The sequence below is a fragment of the Sinohyriopsis cumingii genome, chromosome 14 (genome assembly GCF_028554795.1).
Source record: "Sinohyriopsis cumingii isolate HCF-2022 chromosome 14, ASM2855479v2, whole genome shotgun sequence".
Classification (NCBI taxonomy): Eukaryota; Metazoa; Mollusca; class Bivalvia; order Unionida; family Unionidae; genus Sinohyriopsis; species Sinohyriopsis cumingii.
The window spans coordinates 50,174,451-50,196,481 of record NC_142974.1 but is presented as its reverse complement, the minus strand read 5'-3'; the positions used below and the strand labels follow the sequence as shown (position 1 = coordinate 50,196,481).

At 35.7% G+C, this 22,031-nt stretch overlaps 1 protein-coding gene across 1 annotated transcript; it reads left to right on the top strand.

The window, feature by feature from the left end:
- Positions 1 to 1,982: 1,982 nt before the first annotated feature.
- Positions 1,983 to 21,145, top strand: LOC149783766 (uncharacterized). Its single transcript, XM_089932904.1, has 3 exons — positions 1,983 to 2,953; positions 12,896 to 13,412; positions 19,023 to 21,145. Exons 1-3 carry the CDS (start codon positions 2,093 to 2,095, stop codon positions 20,072 to 20,074), a joined length of 2,430 nt encoding a protein of 809 aa, XP_089789030.1. The 5' UTR covers positions 1,983 to 2,092; the 3' UTR covers positions 20,075 to 21,145.
- The last annotated feature ends 886 nt before the right edge of the window (positions 21,146 to 22,031 follow it).

The window sequence follows — 22,031 nt, the reverse complement described above, 5'->3', positions numbered from 1 at the left end:
GTATTCTGCGCGTTGACAGGAGGTTTCACTTGCGCGATGACCCAGATGTTGTAACTAAGACTTTTCTACGTCACGCTGGATCCATGAATTACGATGATCTGATGTAAAATCTTAACTTCCAGTGTATCACGTGCTTGTATAAAGGCAGTATTTGGGTAGTATTCTGGTGTATTGGGCAGTATTTGGCTGTATTTAGGAAAATCGAGCCATCTGTCGCGAAATGGACACAGAAAGATCAAGCCTTGAGAGAAACCGTTTAAATGTGACGTATGTGATAATATCATAGGGTTAACAGGACAAATTTAAAATTTTATCCAAATTTAAAATTTTATCCCAGGTGTGGCAATTTAGTGAAGGCCAAAGAATCATAAATCACAAATTAGCAAATAAAATATAATCCTTTTCATGGGTTTTGCTCAATAGTAAGTGCAAACAACTTAATGCATTGCAATCGAAAATATTTTTTTATTTTAATATTGCCTGTGAAAAGTTAAATACAGTACTGTATATGCTTATTATATATATTTTTTTTTTCTTAAAAATATTAAATTATTTTTTTTAACATGGTAAAATATTGATAAATGAAGATGCTGGGGCTGGAGGGGATTCGACAACGGCCTGAGGTGTGAGTAGCCTTATAAATTTTGTACAGTTTTGTTTCATAAAAAAGTTATTGATGGGACGGGTCTTGTTCTTATAATAAAAGCAATTACGTCTCATCTGTAGAGGGCACAAGTAAAACATTGAATTAATCTCTCTCTTTCTAATACTACTTTAATTTCATATCCAAGTGTATTGTAGAAGTAATTTTAAAAAAACAACCCCCAAAAACAATTTAAAAAAACAACACTAAGCTGGTTACACGTAGCGGTAGACCAGCAAGTTGTTCTCCACCTTTTTTTTTTTTTTTTTTTTTTTTTTTTTTTGTTTGACTGGGGGCGGAGCCAATCAAACAAAAAAAAAAAGGTGGAGAACAACTTGCTGGGCTAACGTAGCGGTAGCAGCGATGTTTATATTTATTCATCATTGAGTATATAGTTGCTACCAAAGGGGTCTTACGTTTTATCAGTAATGTACCTTCAATACGTCACCTTATCTGTAATATCAATATATGTATATTTATTGTACAGATACGGTGATTTCGTGTTCTCACACATTTCGTTGAACTTTATATATAAATCGTCAGACTGCAGTTGCTACCGCGTACCAGCTGCTCAACAGAGACAACTGACACGTATTTTCGGTTAAAGATGAGACTGGTGCCATGTTATAATAAAGCTCTATTCCACAAAACGAAGAAAAGTAATAAACAGTTCTCGACACATTCCATATTCAGATACATAAATAAAACCTCTCCCGCGCGAAACCTTTCATAATGCACACATTTTGTGAATTTTTCAGGAAAATTTTCTGAGCAGTATCAAATTCTTACCACTAATGTGATGCTAAAAGAAAACGCTAAATGGTCGCCTTTACGCGGGTTATGACGTGAAATTATTCAGCGAGCCCCCTTCCCCTATTAACTCCTTAAGGACTCACTGTATTAATTCAGTTCCCAAAGTAAACCTATAGCAAACACCATGATATTTAAAATTCAATAACTTAAAATGTTTGAGTACTCATGATCTAACCTATATTTACCAGTATAGATGAAACCTGGATGTCAACTTATGTGCAGAGAAAAGATAAGAGCCGCGACATTTTCTAGAGCAACACGTGTTTGAAACATGTGCTTTCAATTCCGCACCTAAGAGTCAGGTGCTAATTTTAATAAAAAGTGTTCCAAACTCGAGGCTGTTAAAGGACTAAAATTTCATCAATTAAACAATGTCTCTATTTTTTCACTTTCAGCTAGCATAAGCTCTCAAAGATTATTTTTCCTAAAACATAACTTACATTATTAACTAATCCTGGTCAGCCAAACTCGTGTATACTCTATTCCAGGCTGGTTCCCATTTTCCATATCATTAGTACCGTGCGTCTTAAAGAAGGGTACCGTCTCTGAGAAACAAAACAAAAACAAGTAAGGCGGTGGCACTTAGTTACGTTATTACTAGATGTCATTAGAGTGAAGCTCGGAGATAAAACCCACATGATGGAGCATATTGGAGAAAAACTTTTTAGGTGTGAAGTATGTGATGCACGGTTTATTCACAGTGGAAATTTGAATGGGCACATGAGGATACACACTGGAGAAAAACCATTTAAGTGTGAAGCATGTGATAAAAGTTTTAGTGATCGTGGAAATCGAGATCAGCACATGAGGACACACACTGGAGAAAAACCATATAAGTGTGAAATGTGTAAAAAAATGTTTGGTTGGAGTGGAAATCTTACGAGGCATAAGAGGATACATACCGGAGAAAAACCATTTAAGTGTGAAGTATGTCAAAAAACTTTTAGTGAACGTGACACTCTCAAGAAACACATCACAATACATACTGGAGAAAAGCCATTTAAGTGTGATGTATGTGATAAAAGGTTTAGTGACTGTGGAAATCGGAATAAGCACATGAGGACACACACTGGAGAAAAACCATTTAAGTGTGATATATGTAATAAAATGTTTTCTCAGAAAGAAACTGTAATGTTTCACATGAGGATACATACTGGAGAAAAACCAGTTAAGTGTGAAGTATGTGATAAATGGTTTAGAGACAGTGGACATAGGAATAGGCACATGAGAATACATACTGGAGAAAAACCATTTAAGTGTGAAGTATGCGAGAAAAAGTTTACTGACCGTAAAACTCTCGAAACTCATATGAGGATGCATTCTGGAGAAAAACCATTTCAGTGTGAAATTTGTGATAAAAGGTTTAGCGACTATGGATATCGGAAGAAGCACATGAAGATACACAATGGAGAAAAACCATTTAAGTGTGAAATTTGTGATAAAAGGTTTAGCGACTATGGATATCGGAAGAAGCACATGAAGATACACAATGGAAAAAAAACCATTTAAGTGTTAAGTATGTAGGTAAATGTTTCATATAGTGTAATATTTAATATGTACAAGATATAAATACTGGAGAAAACACATTTGTATGAAGTATGTTATACTCCTAATGGAGATCTAACGATGCATATCAGGACACATACTGGACAAAAACCATTCAAGTGTGAAATATGTAATAAATTGATCATTCGAAGTGGAGACCTAGCGTCACATGTTAGGGTGCATATTTGGAGAAAAACTACATATTTGTGAAATATGTGATGAAAGGTTTAGTAACAGTGGAAGTCGGAAGAAGCAGAGGAGGATATATACATCTCATTGTGTGGTAACTGATGTACACATGATGCTTATAGTACAAAACGATAAGCAGAACATTCCGCATCAGTTGTTGGGGAACCTATTTATTATGCAATGATTGATAATGCCCATTCTATGGGTAAAGAATAGAAACCTAATGCAACTGTGAAGTGATTATTGTGATTGTCATGTAACATCTATAAAGAATCGGGGAAGAAATTAGTTTTCTGTATTAATTCATTTACTTAGCTTAATGCCATTTAAAATCAATAATGAATGAATGGAAGAATATATCACTTTTTGCCATTTCATATTTAAGCAACACAGTGAAGCATATTATATTCACTGTTTTCTTAAATGTCAACAAAATTCTTGAAAGTACATTTAGAATCAAAATCCCTAAGATCTGGACCTTCCTCCAGCATATCTATCAATTTCAGTATATATTTCATTTTACTGAAACATTTATGGTCCTAATGATATGAATATATCTTGAATCCTCTCTCACAAGTCAGACTGCTCCAATGGCCTAGTGGTTAGAGCGTTCACCTCAGATGCGGGAGGTCGTGGGTTTGATCCCCAGCTGAGTCATACCAAAGACATACAAAATGGTACTAATAGCTGCCTTGCTTGGCACTTAGCATTAAGAGGTTAGTGTTAGGATTGGTTGGCCTGGTGTCAGGATAATGTGACTGGGTGAGACATCATGCTTCATGTCTGCGACATGATGCCCCAGTGCTAGGCGTCACTATAAAGTGACTCACTGCAGACATTGTAGCGATATGACTGAAAATTATTTAAAGCTATGTTAAAAATCCAAATCACACACACTCTCACAAGTCACAGACATAGCTGAAACCATGAATACCTCAGGTCAAGCAGTAAAGTCTTGAAACAAGACTGTTTGCATAAACCTAATAATATTCCATTGACAGGGCTCTGGAACCCAAACTTTCAGTTCAGACATGTATGAATTTTGTAAAGGACAGTTTCTTCCAGTAAAATGTCCCCATTACATGTCTGATTTTCCCTGAAACACTCCCCCTTTCCAAATATTGGTCAGCTGTGGCCAGACTGCAAAATAGCTATTAAAGTTAAGAAGGTAGTCTAACTATAATTAGCAGTGAATATATGTACAAGTATTAACTGTTCTCATTGCAGTTATCTTTCAAAAGGACTGTTGTTCTAAAAGCTACTATGACTTACATAAAGAAACCAATTATGTGTTACCTTTAATTGATTGGTTTACAAAAGGTGGCCAGTTTTGTTGTAATGGTGTTGAAATGAAATTTGTGATGAAATGAATATAAAGTAATCAAATCATTCCCAGTGTTTGAATTTGTCTAATCATCTGTATATCAGTATGAGATATAGCCTGATTTATGTATAAATCGTAAGTGGAAATGTTATTTATTTATAATTGACCGAAACAAGAACGAGTGGAAAAGGTTGAGCAGACACTTTAAAGCTCAATCTGATGGTCTTCTTTACAATTTAACTGCATGGGTCAGTTAACTTAAACGGTTGAGAAGATTGAGAAGTTGGCATTGCTTACAATTAATGTACGGTGAGAAAAAGTTGATCCACACAGTTAAATTGTAAAGAAGACCGTAGAATTTACTTGTGCATATTGTCTTCTCAGTTAACATTTTTGTATGGTCTTCTCAATTAACTTTCTTGTATTGTCTTCTCATCCTTATCTTTGTTTACATGCATGCTTTTGTCTTCCGCATATTTGTCGGATTGTTTATAACTGCATGCAATTGTTGGTGCGCTTTTGTTACAGTGCTATTGAATTCTTGTACAACAACATTATTAAGGAGTTTTTCTTGTTGATATTACGTGTCTATTGGACTTCAGGTGTCGTCATTTGAGATTTTTGAAGTCATGTGACTATTAATGCAACTGGTGAGCACTGAGTCAGGTTTCATCTATGTCGTAATTTTGTCTTGTCCATCAACAAATTAATGACACACAATTATAATACTTGTCATTTCTGTTAAAATAAATCATTTTCCTATCGTTTTCATGCAGGTACGAGTCAGTATAACACAAGTTTAAATTGTATAGGCTTGTTGGTAAACGACTATCTTATGTCGCTACCGCAAGATGGCGGCAAGTTTCAAATTTTAAATATGCAATTGCAATGACCCTACAAATACAACCCAACTTAAATGTCCATATATGAAAAATGGGGTGTAAATATTCGGAGGAAACTCGGATTAGAAAACGGACTGCTATTTGTTTTAAGCCAAATTTGTAGTCCAAAATGTAGACTCTCAGAGCTGAAATGAGAAATTTTTGTCCCTTGTGTTATTTATTAAAAAACTATATGAGTCCCTGTATTAATACAGGTTTGGGGACTGGTTTAACAAATTACAAGAATACAAGTTGATTTGACAGAAAACACATTCATTGTTTATTTATATAATTTTGAAGGTCTTTTGTCGAAATTTAAATTAACCCTTTTGAAAATATGTTTTAAATGGTGGATTTTTAACCAGATCATGTTTATGACATTAGGTTGTTTGAAAAATCTTGTTTGGGATTGGCACAGATAAAGTCAGGGTTAAACTCTTTCCATTGCAAGACAAGATTCCAATTGCGTTTATCAGTCTTTTTATACTGTAATAAGAAATGTTACCTTTCTGTGAGACGTATGTATGTATATATATATATATATATATATATATATATATATATATATATATATATATATATATATATTGCTATAGAATTCTTTACAATTAAAGGTTTGAAAGGAAACAAAACATAATTTATGTTCATTACGATGTTCCCAATAAGCAACACAATGCAGCAAAACAAAGAATTTTTATTCTGTACATTGAAAGTACTTTACATGCCAAGTTATAGGAATCTAATCAAACTTGTTTCGTGTCATATATTTTGTGGATTTTACAAGATCATCTTTTCTGACTTTGATGTTTTTGGAGAGTCTTGAAAGAGAAGTATCTTTAGAAAATGCATGTTTTATTATCTAAAATGTTCTTTAATTCCATTCATAACAGTCATACGTGAACCTTGAAAAAAGTAGTTTCATGCTGGAAAAACCTTGGAAATGACCTGAAAATTTATTTTTAGAAACGTGTGGGAACCATGAAAGAAAAGAACCAGAACTCAAAGGACAATTATCCCATCATATTTAGATTTGTGAAACCATCAGTAAAGGGTAATCTTTGCATTTTGCAAAAATTATGTAATTGTGATTTTGCTATTGGGCATGGAGGTATGCATGACACAAAACAGCTTGAAAAAGGTAATAAACATCAGCTCATTGCCTCAACAACACAGCCTGACTTAACAACCTTTATAAATACCAGAGAGAACCTTAATGTCATTTCATCAGAAGTTTAGAAATAAACCTTCTACTTTAGGTTATTAGTGTTGCTGGTGATTTATTTTGCATACTTTTTCCAGACAGCGAAATCACAAAAGGATTACAAGAAAACAGTCCAGTAGAAAAAAAAGATACCACAGAATTCAGATCATCAATGAAAGATGGTACATAGGAATAAAACAATAATATGTAAAAACAAGGTGTTGAAACGTTGCCTATAAACAGCATGTGTCTGAGTGTGAGTATGTTGTACTCTTGCACTCTTTTTATGGGCATACGAATGGAATAGAGAAGGTGCAAGACATGACCTAATTAAGTTACTATTCTTCTTTACTGATGGTTGTCGATGTTATAAATATTTTCTAAATCTGTACTTGCTCCTGAAAATCAGTATTTTTGTCATGAGCAGTGCCCATCCAACCAAGATTTGAAAGGTTGTTATAAAGACATGAATGTGTTAAGTTTGCTCTTTCCTGCTTCTGCCTTAATTGTTATAATGCAATTTTGTTATTAAAGTGGCTACTTGAATTAAATTGAAATGTTAAATACCTTTTATACCTATTCAAATTTCACAGTATATATGATTCATAAAAAATTTCAATGTATATATCATTCATAAAGTGTCAAAAAATCTGCCTTAGAAAGCCCCACAGAAACAAAACCCAGTAATTAGAGGCAAGCATTGCTATATAACTGCAAAACAAACTAGTAAATACTTGTTATTTCCCTTTTCATGTTAATGTATGAAAAATGAATGGATAATGAGTCTTGTAACATTTCTTTTTAATGCATGTCACAGAGTTCAGATTTTGAACATCGGCCACCTTGGCTTGTTGAACTGATGGTTGTGATTGCACTTGCGCATCTGCCGATGAGGACAAATGTCAGCCTTCAAGTACGCATATCATGGTAGTGAAAATGAAGAGACGTAACCTTTTATGGTAGTTGGATTAAGATTTTCACGGAATGTGGTTATTTTTGCATAGCAATGTATTATTGAGACTGGATACTGAAAACTTGACATATGTGTCCATTGCTTCAACATGAATTGTGGAAATGTACGTAAAAACACCGTCATTCTCTGTTGTAGGTGATAACCTCCAGGTCATCGTTTTTCAAAATAACATACGCCCAAGATTTTCTTGACTTTATAAGTGTCATATTTGTTCATGATTATTGGTGTTTCACTGACGATAATTAAGTAAAAATTGGCAACCAGCAATTTTGTTTGCCCATCAATAAAACCTCCTTTGTTTTATGAACAAGAAACAATAAAAACAAATTCTCGTGAATGACCTACATTTATAAGAGACTCTCAAACCCACCATACTGTAATCTGACCTAAAAATAAAGTAGCAAAAGGAAGTGCCTGCAACCAGGTTGAATGACGTTGCATAACTGATCTTGGGTTGTTTTATTTATTCTTTTCCATTGCAATTGTTGGATCGCTAAGTGCAAAATTTTAGAGCCAGAGGATTTTTCTTTTTCCATTGTAATTATTGGATCGCTAAATGCAAAAGAGTGTTTTTGATTTGTTAATTTATGATCAAGTACACCACCCTTAAGTAAACCCTGGGTGCTTTAGAATTGGGGATCGTGAGGGCCAAGGTAAGTTTTATTTTTATAAGTTTACAATTACCAATTTAATAATGATATTTCATCATTTTTCATTGCATCATGGGCACCACCCGACTATAATAGCATCTGTCACAGATGCTGACAATATGTCTATAGCACTTCTTGGACTTGAACTCATGAAGTTGTTTTCACTGGTTGATTGAAAGTTTATCTGTACTCCTTAAGTTCCTTGGCCACTGTCTCAGTTAATAATATAAGATTATAAAAAAATTATATGAGTATATGTGCTTACTGAACAGACAGATATTAGATAAATATAATGTAATTGGTAGATTTCTCTAACTAGTGTACAGTTATTGATTTTTAAATCCCAGCGAGTTATTAATAGTGCATTGATATTGAGAGCAGTTAAACACATGATCGTGTTGTGGGAAACCCTGTGTATTATTAATAGCAGATATGTATTTTTAGCGCAAACACATGACCGTGGCAATGTCTAAATTTTGAGTGTAATTGAGATTCCAACAATGCAGCAGTTTATTGTAGTTGGATATAAACAAAATATGCTATGTTACTGTAATACAGTAAAATCTTGTATATCTGCTGACTTAGTGATCTGTAATTAAACCGTTGTTGTAATAATAATAATGAGTGAATCTGCACTTACTATGGAATCTCATATGGCATAATTAGCTCGACAGCGACTAGATGCAATTAATAAGTATCTTCCAATCTGTGATTCTGTAAAACAGCAGCTGCAACAACACCATGATGCTCATGTGGAATTTACAGAGTAACAGTTATTTTAAGCCAGTTGCAACAGCCACTAAACATGTTGTTCCGTCGTTGGAACGAACTGCTAAATCCACTGACAACAACAAAAATGCAACAAAAATGATTCTTTGAGAGCTTCCAGCTGATATATCCGCTGCTCAGCCACAATTACAGGAAATAATAGAGGAAGTGATTGATAAAATCGACGAAGCTCGTGATGAAATCGCTGAAGTGAGGGATCTAGTTGAACCAAAAATCCCTGTAGCGGTTGTTGCAGTAGGATATCAAATATGTAGTAAACTGTTAGATACAGAGACCGGCGATGTCACCCCAAAAGCACTGGAATGGTTTTGTATTTCAAAATTACCATGGTATAGCACAAATCGGTGGTAAATACAAGGATGAATGGTTTTGTATTTCAAAATTACCATGGTATAGCACAAATCGGTGGTAAATACAAGGATGAATTTAAAATATTTGATGAACAAGTCAAAGAAAATCGCTATTGCCTGAAGATATATTATTGCCTGAAAGATCACAATTTGGACCGCCTCGTGTAGAGGAAGAAGAAGCTTCCAGAAGTGCCTTGCCACTCGCGATCGATGTCGAAGGAAAAAAGCTAGTAATGTCATCTCTAAATCACTTGTGATTCATGATCAAATTTGTCACAATAACATCCTTGCTGATGTTAATCGATTGGAAATTTAATTGGTGGAAGAGGAGCCGGCATAAAAATCCCACAAAATCACCAATGAATCAGCTGCTATGAGATTGCTAATTACAGCGCAATCGCTGTTGTTCTGTCAGACAAAACAATGTTGCATTGGTGGACGAATGACAGGCACTGATACGCCCGTTGAAAACGTGTTTTCCAAGCATGTAATTTGATCGCAAGCGATCTCTAATTAGATCATTTGTCATATCATCACGTCAGTCTTACTCTGAAAGCTGGTCACATTTAAAAAAAAAACAAAAAACATTGCAATCTGCATCTAAGAGGAATTATGGGGGCCAAAATAAGTCTGAAATCAGCGGTGTTGCAGGGCCCAAATAAATTATCACAGACTGAACGTCAGCTCAAATACAATGCCTACAAGAAATCAAAAACTGGCATTTGACTTGATCCCTCTACAAATGCGATCAGAGACACAACAAAAACTGGCGGTATATTTCCGTTTCTAATGGCGTTACCAGCGCTAATTTCATCAGAGGCTCCAGCTTTTGCACAAGCAGCTGCACTTGCTGCTGTTGGAACACCTGCCAGTATTGCACTGAAAAAAGCAACAGGAGATGGCATAAAAACCTCCAAAAAAGGGCGGGGTATAAAATTACCAGGATCGCGGTATGGTCAAGGTCTGAGACTACCGGGGACGCTTCGTTAAAGCTTCACATGTTCAATTTTGATTTCCTTTATGTTTCTTGGCGATTAAACATAAAAGCTTCAGATATGTTTTCATGATCAGTTACCAGAAAAAAGAAACATGTTAAAACTGGTATCATGAATCTCGATGGAAGTTGCCGCCCTGGTACTCATTGGGTTGATTACGTTGTTGATAGACGTGGAGTTGTTTATTTCGATTCATATGAAGATGTGCCACCAAAGAAATTTTTACGGTATAGTGGCTTACCAATTTAGCATTCAACATTACCAACACAGACAATAACCAATATGCGGTTCAGAAGGATTTGCTGTACTTAATTCTTTGTCAAGGTCATCAGTGCCACCCCATAAAGTTGTGTATGAATATACGACCAGACAGCATGGTTGTCCAACGTCGTTTTAAAATGCTTAATAGTTTATAATGGTAGATATTTACGGAAGATCTGCTGGATGCAAGGCCCATGGTGATATTGGTTTATCGAAATATTCAACACAATATGAACTCGTTGTTCTTTTGTGTCTGACTGATGTTGACACAAATGAGATTGTTGTTTTTCAGGGTCAGCAAGGACGATGAAAGACGAGCAATATCCCGTTGACATATATTATTCTGCGAGTTTCAGGCGCGACTGAAGAAAACTTAGTGGTGTTTACTAAAACCGGTAAAATGAAAAACTCAGAGGAATCCTTTCTAACAATCATGGGAGAGATTACTGGACATATTAGAAGAATCGTCGGAGATAAAATGTATGGCATTCTCAGTATGAGCAGAAATACATTTATCAATGAGAAATAACTAAAATTAGACGCTGACATAGCAATATAAACATACGTGGACAATAACAACGCCATGATCAAAACTGAGATCAGTAAATGTGTTGCTATAGCCGGTGATACAATGACTGACGATATCAACATGACTAATGTGAGAGAACCAGAATCAAATGATGACGCTGCAACTAAGAAATACGTTCATAACAGCAACATCTCGAAGATGACCTCGTTAATGACAATCAATGATGGAATGGCCACATCCAGCTCTGAATATACTAATCAAGTAACCACGTTTAAAACTTTTCGTAGAAACATAAATAAAACCATAAATAATTTCTTTGGAAATCCAACGGTCATCAACACCAAGTTCTCTGAAATTAATACACAACTTGTTGATCTAGTCAACATTAAAACAACAATTAAAATTATTAACAATGAGCTCACCAACATCAACTCAAGAATCAGTTCTATAAACACTGTACTTAATTAAATCAAAATTATTGCCGATGGTGTAATTCACACGACTCCGCTCAATTAACATGGTATATATAATTGTGTCTAGATCAGGAAGATGGGTACAGAAAAATAACTCCATAAAATTACCACTCTTGTCACCGGATGTATAGGTTCTCCGTATTAGTGACGTTTAAAATGGAGGTATATACGACATATCACGGAGTCAACCCACCGACAGATCTTCCGAAATCTTATCAGTCGTGTTAGATCAAAATACTGAGGAAAGATTCTTACTGGAACCATCAAGCACAATAATAACCTTAAGAAATATTAGTGTTGTGTGGAATTCGTCGCAAAAACACATCAATTGGTAATTTAGTAGATGCCATAATGAACAGCACACAATGCTTTCATATAATCAAGCATGTCCGTGGGATGCATTGCTGGAAGAAATCATAGATGAGCATATGACAAAACAAAACAAAAAATATCGCAGACCAATAATCGACAGTGTCGTATAAGTGTTTTCCTTGCTGGTCGCTAAAACAAAGACGTTATCGCACACAGAAATAACTTATGCTCGGCATATGCGTTATAAATATATCATCGATACTGTTAGCGGGTTAAACAATTTTGCAATATCAGACAAAGAATTTCCTGCACTTAGGGATATTTATTATTGGTAACACAAGAACACCAACACAACGTTGATGACTTTGCCAACGCAACATTTAGAATCCGTGGTATAGTTAATAATGACCACATAAATAACGATATGACTGAAGCAGATCATCGTTAACACAACACCGCCGACGACCACAGTGACATCAGCGACATCAACACGGCCAGAATTTGATATTGGTTTTCCAAATTAGGTAAAAGTGCCGAATGGTCGGTCACTTTAAATCGCACTGGCACAATTACGACTTTATTATAGTTGGCCAAAGAGCAGAGAAAAATAATTTGGTAGATTAGACGCTAATAATTTACTGGTATTCTCGCATAAAACCACTATTCAAGGAACTGCCGGGACAGTCCCAATCTGGGAAATTGTCAGAGTACCAACAGGATCATATCAAATAGAACAAATCAATGACGAACAAATCAATGACGAACTTAAGTGCAGAATTAAATCAAAGACCCTTATCAAGGTACACGAGCCAACTCTGAGCGTCGCCAGTGAAATATTGATGCCGGATTACGCCGTTGACATATGCAAGTCATCGGTCAGAACTGTGCTGGCATGGCCCTTGGAAGCGTCGGTTTATTTTGGACCACCAGATATTTTACAAAGTATGGAAATCATAAACATTGGTAGACTGTAAACGTTATGTGGGAAGCCAATGATGATTTTTTACCATTTTCTTGTGATATTGGAAACGTTGATGTAAAGTTTACGGAATCTGATTCACAAGCAAAAGAGGAATGGCGCAGACAGGGTAGAGTGTCTACCAAGGACTATGCAAATAAAATAGAGCAGGAACATGAAAAAATACAAAAAGAGCTTAGAAAACTCTTGAAGCAGTATATTGTTGAATATCCAAATGATGATCTTAGATTCAGAATCATCAGGGTAGTAGAGCCCCTGAACCATGTGAAATCTGATGCAGAACTCTTTCAAAAATTCGTAATACAGTCAGCAAGTCACATGAGTGATGATGCAATAATGTCAGGGGCGAGAAAATATAAAACCAGATTTCTCGATTATTTTGAGATCGTCGAAGCCCTATTGCCCATCTTCAAACTATCCCGCATAGGCACTGATAATATGCAGCAAGATCTCGATGACATAATTGACGAATATTTTTACAAAGATATATTCCGCATGGGAGAAAGTACGCGACCCTCCAGATATCCAGCATAACAACGATAGAACAGATGGTGGTTGTCATGTTTCGCCGGGTATTGTCAATATCACTTCCACGATTTCTTTTATCTAATTTGTGATGCAGTTGTCGGTAGCTATACCGATTTTTGGCAAGCGTTACAAGGGCAGGTGCAGCAGGAAATATGTTCTTGACAGCTTTTCTTCGTATGTCCCGCCGGGTCATTTAGTTGTGATGGTGCCCACTAATCCTGTTTAATTACGATGTCATTATCCATCGCTGTCCTGAATACGTTTTCGTCAAACCGACTAAGACGGTAATGTATTGGACACACGCGATGGAGAAATGACCGTTAGTTTGTAATGTGCGTGACAGACCCTGAACGGCCTCTCTCAGCCAAGTGAAAAAGAAAAAGTCGTTTATTTTGTTTACTATCTCAATTTTGTTTTGGTGACGTCACTGTTCTGTGGTTAATTTTTTTGTCGTTAATGTTTTGTTGTTTGAGTTATTCCTCCTTGACGGATTCGGGAATCTTGTATTTTTAGTTATCTCGCACGTACACGTATGGCCGCTCGAGTTTCGTATTGTCGAGACAAATCTGATCGTATTTTCTCAATGGTATTCGCCTGTGGAACAAATGTAGCTATATCATGTTTGTTCGTGTAAATCCGGCAATCACAATTCCATTTCGCATTGGATTAATTTCATAAATCTATACCCAACCGTGGGTGTATATATGCCGTCTTCACGTCGCTGTTGTATCATCTCAAAATCATCGTAGATTTTTTTTTCAACATGGAGTTGAACCGCGAGAACATCTTTCTGCAATTGTTCGATCGTAGAGATAATCGCTTTAGTGTTTTCCAGGTTCATCATGTAACCAATATATTTCTTTAAAAAATAACAACAGAATACAGTTATGTCTGATCTCTTTGGGAATCTGAGTGTACCGCTGGGTAACGTAAATGACAACTGTGTTTTTATGTCTGCCACGTGAACATATTCTGGCTGGATTTGCTTGTTTGTCAAGCATGGCATCGTCGTAAACCACTAGATTGTTGATTTACCCGTTAAGATCCCCGACGGACGGCGCTTCATCGATGTCTGAGATAAATTCAATGACATCATCTTAAGCTGCTGAAGATTTATTTAATTCCTTAAGAACATTATTGTATTGTTGGTCATCCACAGACGGCACGACTAAATACAGTTTGTCCCAATCTGAGCCACCTCATTATCAGGATAAGTAACATCCGACTCAGATGGACCAATTATAATAGCTAGAACAGACTTTGGTATCATTGGGCGATGCTTAATTGGTGCTTGCTCACATGTTGCTCAAAAGTCAATCACCGTCACATTGTACAAATATAATATTACTTATAATCATGAGTTTATATTGTGTTCGATGGAAGACAGCCACATGAAAAAAAATTCTGACAGCAACCACATTGAAAAAAGACACACCAGCACTTACAGGTAAATGTGTATAATGCGGCACGCAAACATATAACAGGGTTCCTGCAGATTTAACAAAAACAATTTCCATGACTTTTCCAAAATTTTTCCAGCGCCACTTCACAAAGCTCAAGGGCCACGCCATCTTGCAAGTAAATGAATACAAAGAATGACATCAATGAAAAATAAATACGTTAACGACAAATATTTATAATATGTACATTTTAAATTTACTTGCACGCCTTGACTTTATGTAGTAATTCATGTCATAATCAAATGTTCAATGTATTTTGTATTCAAAAGAAAAAAGGAAACAATCCTATGTAGTCTTTGTATGTGTTCCTATTTACAATATTACCAAAACATATCGCTTTCCAGTTGCTCTCTTGTATTTAGTGAGAAGCACACTTTTTCTGCTCTAACTCTGTAAGCGTACCCACGGGTCCACTTTGTAGAAACTTGCAAGAGGTGTGTGGGCTGGCGGATTGTACCTTCTTTCAAGATGTCCGCTTAATTTGGTTCTCGTTATCTAGAGGTTGACCACCCTCAATGCTATTGCCCGGTTCGAGTAAGTACAAATATAAGTGGTGAAACTTACAGATGGAATAGATAGAGATCTGAGCAGAGATATAGAACAGACCAACACGAGCCCCCGTACATGTAAACAACAATTTAATCAATTACATAAAACAAATGTGAGAATTCATTACATAAGGAATACATTCTGCTTCTAGAAATAAAACTTTCACCGAATTACAAATAACACAAATATATTTATATAAAGTAGCCGATCTGTTTTCCTGATAGATTTAGTTCATCATAGGATCGAGTGAACAATCGAAGTCAATGCCTTGTACAATTGCATTCTACAATTGCATAACCTGCTTCTCAGTTCATTCCACTTCCAGTGTAGCTGTTCCTTCGACCTCCCTCTGTTTTGCCTCTTTCGATCCTCATCTCTATGAGTAACACGCAGATTCACAGACACCTGAATCTCATTATAAGTACGTCCCACTATACGTCTCAGAATACGTCAAAGAGGTAATACGTCACAGAATACGTCGCAGAGATAATACGTCGCAGGTGCTATTTCCTCCCTTTAAAAAATATAAATAGAGACAACCTAAAATTTATGTGGTTTATGATACAGGGGCTTGCACTATCCCCTCTCGTTATCAGATCTTACAATCGGTGCAAAACAGATGCTAAGGCTATCAGTCGGTTCCACATGTCCTATAGTGACTCTAGTTAGTTTAATGGCTAATTCATCACGCATTAACACCACACATTAACACCACACGAGGCATAACGTTTTCGAGCCAGCCTCAATTTACACAAATGAATAAATGAAGTACATTATATGGCTTACTGTTTCATGTTCGGCGAATACACACTCAACATTAATCATACGTGAAATCTTCTAACTCCCGTGAATTCAAACGGCTTCTCGTAACTCATATTAACTAATGTAATGCATAAAATTCTTAGAACCTAATTATTATGCAAACAAGACGACAAATTCAAACAATTCGTCAAACTTATATAAAGATTAATCTACGTCTTCCTATGCATAGACTCAACAGTTTTACTTATAAAGCAAATTGATATAACAATGTAGCAAATAGATTCATGCAAATATAAGTAAATATAGCATCAACAATTTACATGGAATTGACACAAATACTTTTGAGCTTTCAGCGTTCCTCGCTTTTACCGCCAAATTTGTTCGTCAGTTTTTCTCGACAATAGTTTTGCGAGAGAATTTCTCCAAATTACTGTCGGAGTCTTCTACACTTGTTTTCTCTTGCAGAAAAACTTTGACTGATTAAAATGTTCGATGTGGCGATATTAAAGCTAGGAAATTTAGTGTGGGAAACACGCCCCTTTCTTAGCGTAACCAGTCAGAATCAAATATATCTGCCGCCTTTTGCCAGAGGCGCCAAAGTCGTGGTCAACTTGACCTTCTAGTCTGAGTAACAGTGTTACACGATCTTTCAATTTCGACATTTACACCATGGAATCGAAGTTAGCTTCTGCACCCACCGGTCTTCTGTTGGCTAAATAAACGAGTGCTTAATTAAGAATGAAATTCTCCCCTCGAAAAGACATTACTCATCATGGCAGTATGGCGATTTGATACGCGCCTGTCACCTTAAATCTAATTAAATTTGCCACTTCACAATCTCCTTTTCAAAGTCCTTCAGAGTCTATTTTTTCACTCTTGCAGTCTTTTTGAGAAACGCAGTTAGCAGCGTTAGGCTAGTGTACTTTTCGGCTTTTTCAGAAAGCCAAAATGTCCCTATCTGTCAATTTCCTTGATGTTTGTATGTCACCAATCAGTCTGTATCACAAACCAATTTCAATCCTTGCAGGGACTTTAAGGTGTTTACAGATAGTTTTCTTTCTCTAATATACGATCAATTATAGTATTTATTTATTTATTTTTTGGGGTGATTTTGGAAAATCGGGAGAATTCAATTGGAAGAACTAGACGAGTCTAATATTACAATGATTCTCTGATTTTTTTTTTTTATTTCAGTAGGGTTGACAGGGTATCTAATAACGGCATTCGAAAGAAAACGATTTTTAATATTCTGAAACAGGAGCTAAAGTAACAGCCAAAAACAGGAATATCAGATCGACAATAACGGTTATAATCATGTCGTACCATCCGACATAATAAAGGAATATGCCACATGAGATGTTACGACAGACCTGAAAAACAAAAGAGAAATATAAACGAAACCAAATTAGTACTTACCTTGTACGTTAGATCGAAGAAATACCATACTTCTTTAGAAGAAATTAACTTCGTTTTGATGGATCTTCAAGTGGTATTTACTCAAATCGACGTGGCTGACCATTTTAATTTTCCAATCGAACTACACCAGAAATCACGTGATACCTACTGTATGGGAACTTACTCTTGTTATATGAAATGAAATCATTTATTTATCGTAATTTATCGTGTTTTATTTAATCGGTGCTCGATGCTCTATGAAATTGGCTTAAATTCCATGACATTTCCAAAACTTTGCAAGGTTTTGGCAAATTCCATTACTTTTCATGGCCCTTGAAGGTTTTCGAGGATTCCATGAACCACGGGAAACCTGATTTTTGTTTTTTGGTATTCCTGAGGCAACAGCTGGCGGCGATGTTGCTAAGGCACTTGGGAAATACTTGGACGCCATGGCCTAAGTATCCTGGCGAAAAAAAACATCTTCCAGAATATAATTAGTATGGTCCTGGAGCTCGCCTTGATATTAGACTTGACGAAAAATATCAATCAAAACCAGGCGAATTTCCGGTAAATGTGATTGATCACGCGTGCCATGTTCGCGATGTCGATTCTTTCGTAAAAACTGGATAAAATATTTTCCTTCGTAAAAGTTACATATTTTAGCTGGAAATATTATATACGTGTGTGTTTAAAGTAACTAAAGATACAACTGACACACAAAACATGGTTAAAGCTGTCCAATCAAATAAGACCCAGTGTCTTCGTTATACGAATGGAGCTACAAATAGAGAGAAAAAAATATTTAAAAAAATTCATATAAAAGTCAAATAAAATTCAAAATTTTATTTTGCTATATTATCATTTTTCAAACACATACAAATCATATATCATGTTATGCTAAAACTATGTGTAGTTCGGATATTGAGTGTATTTCAATGTTTCCAGTAACCCAAGCAATGAGGATCATGTAGGGATCAAAGAAAAGGTTCTCTAATTATGACAGGGGAACCAGACTAACCATTTGGACTGTCTTTTCCTTTATGCAAACATTTATTTGGTCATTCTGTGCACGGAAAACAGACTAGTTGCAAATTGTACAAAGTTATACGTTTTCAAATGATCATGACAAAAAGTAATTTTCAGTTGAATTTAATTTGAATCGTTCTTAATTTTGGATAGTCACTATTCGAATCCGAAACGGGCAATTGTCGCATCACCCAGATAAAGACCGGAAATATAGTGGAGGATAAGTTTTGACATTGTGTACAAAACACCAAGTAAAGGAACAACTTTACTTTAGCTTAATTGTGGGCATTCAAAATTGTTAAGATACGTAGATGGAAATGGGGGAAATGTGAAGAACGTCTGTACGGTGGCTTAAGTTATGAGTGACTAAATGTGCACAGTGTCGAAACATTAAGAACAGCGCCATCGAAGAAATAAAATTGTGTTCGGCTATAGATTAAGTTCCCTCGGTATTATCATTAGTTTTCCACCTGAATCCCTGTGGAATAATTACATGATGATGATGGAACCTGCTGAAGGAAAACCGTTTAAGTTTGAAGTATGTGATGATGGGATTGGTCTCATTGCATCTGTGAATGGGCACACAAACACACATACTAAAAAACACACATTTAAATGTGAAGTGTGTAATAAAACCTTCAGCCGAAGTGGAGTTAGGAATCAGCACATGAGGATACATACTGGAGAAAAACCGTTTAAGTGTGAAGTGTGTGATAAAACCTTTAGCCACCGTGGAGCTCGGAACCAGCACCTAAGGACGCATACTGGAGAAAAACCATTTAAATGTGAAGTATGTGATGAAAGGTTTAGTGTCAGTGGAAGCCTGAAACAGCACATGCGGAAACACACTGGAGAAAAACCATTTAAGTGTGAAGAATGTAATAAACTGTTCAGTCAGAGTTCAGACCTAATGAATCACATGAGGACACATACAGGAGAGAAACCATTTAAGTGTGAATTATGTGACAAAATGTTTAGGTTGAGTGGACATTTGAATATGCACATGAGGATACATACTGGAGAAAAACCATTTAAATGTGAAGTATGTCATAAAAGGTTTAGTCTAAGTGGAACTTTGAATGAGCACATGAGGACACATACTGGTGAAAAACCATTTAAGTGTGAAATTTGTGGTAAAAGTTTTAGACATGGTGGAAACCTGAATACGCATGTGAGGATACATACTGGTGAAAAACCATTTAAGTGTGAAGTGTGTGATAAAACATTTAGCCACAGTGGAACTCGGAATCAGCACATGAGGACACATTCAGGAGAAAAACCCTTTAAATGTAAAGTGTGTGATGAAAGGTTTAGTCTAAATGGATATCTGAATAAGCACATGAGGATCCATACCAGAGAAAAATCATTTAAGTGTGAAATATGTAATAAAGAGTTTAGTACCAGTGGATATATGAATCAGCACATGAGGAAGACACACTTGAGATAAGCCATTAACCTGTAAAGTATGTAATGTTTTATATGAGTTGACATCTAACATTTCACATGAGAAAACATTCCATCAGATGTGAAGTATGCGATGAAAGGTTTAGTCTCAATGGAACTTCAAATGGGCAAATGACACAACCTGGAAGTGTTAAGTATGTGATGAACTGTTTATTCATAGTGGAAATCTAAATATGCATATGAGGGTGCATGCTGGAGTATACAAAATGAAACTGCCTGATCATATGTTTATATGTTAAACCCTCATGTTCTTAACTTTTGTCCATCATAATAAAACATGTCAATCACGTGAACTGTGGAAAGTTTTATTAACCAGAGTTAACCATTGTTGTCTAAACCGTGATTAGTGGACAGGTGCTTTTGAATATTTTATCTTTATGATAGAATGAAATCCATCTTACAAGGTTTAAATCCTTGTCATTAAGAGCCCTCCCAGCATCTGCCCCCTCTTACACATTTATGCCTCCAGTTTCCCCAAAGCAGAAATGCCCCAGGCCCCCTAAAGCTTTAATCCAGCAAAGTATGTAACCCCCTTAATCTTTATTGAGCCAAAATGTAGGCTTTGAAAATTGCACAGCCCTTCAATACTTCAGGATCTATGGGCCCATGAGTACACAAGAAATAAGAGAAAGTAGTAATATCAATTTACTGAAGAAAGCCCTCTTCATCAATCTTAAATTTCAAATTTTATAATAAATATTGAAATAAAATCTACATGAAATTATCTGTGACTATTCCAAGACAGGATATATGCTTTTGTGTGTTATCTGTCATTGTTGTACATTTTGTGTTATTTTCTTATATGCTGGTTGAGTCAGTGGTGACGGTTTCATGTTATAATTGTGAGATTGTTGACTTAGACTGTCTGATTTTCTGTTTTTAATGCAACGAACATGTGAACACTCAGAAAAATGTAACTAATTTAATGTATGAATTAATAAATAAGTTCTTTCAGATTACTTTCTCCTTAGTATTTCTGTAACTGACAGTTCATTTTGTAATGATATGGTTCCTGACAAATTAATGTGTGAATCATTAAAGGCTTAATTTCTGTGATCTGTTATTGTTGATGCTATTTGGTATAAAAACATTTCTCAACACAAGATAGGCTATATATAGCTATATATGACAGGCAGTATAAGTGGTGGAGGAAGAACCCGGGGCAAAACCTGATAACAACCACTAATGCACAAGAAGCTACTTGCAGTTTTCTCACATTGGCTGAATATGAGACTTGAACCCCATGTTGACGACGTGAAATAGCAGTGATTGGTACAGCCAGAGTGTTTTAGACCACTTGGCCACTTGGGGGCTTTTCTGTGGTCTGTTGCTGCAGGACAGGTCATATCAATATTTTGTGGAAGAATAGTGGGTGTCTGTATAGGTTGCATGTTGTGAGCCTGAGCATGTGCATAAGGTTTAGACTAGTATCATTTTTTTTTTCCAGCTAGCATGAGTATGAATTGCTAAATATGATTTCAAATATTAGACTATTGCATTGCAATTGATTATTATAAGAAAAGTGTGATAACAGAATGTTTCCAAATGGATTTGAAATGAAATGCTGCGAATTTGGTATCATGATCTGCGAGTCTGCTACAAGTCTGTGTGGTGTAGTTATAGATGAGGACTGTCCTGAAAAAGAAAATTATATATGGTATGCAAAAGGTGTATTTGTACTCAAGCATCCTACACAAAGAAATTTAAATTGTAACATATGTTTATCAGGTGTCAGGAAAAAGCTGAAAATGCTGCAGAAAATAGATAATAAAAATTGAGGGTGATGGGTGGGGTGGTTTTGAGTCTCACAGAAAATCATTTTCTAGCATTTTTGACCAAATCCAACAAATTTTTGAATTTTTATTTCTGAAGTAGAAAGACTCAAATAAGCTTTGTGAAACAATGATAACATGCCTGCTGAAGATAATATGACACAATTA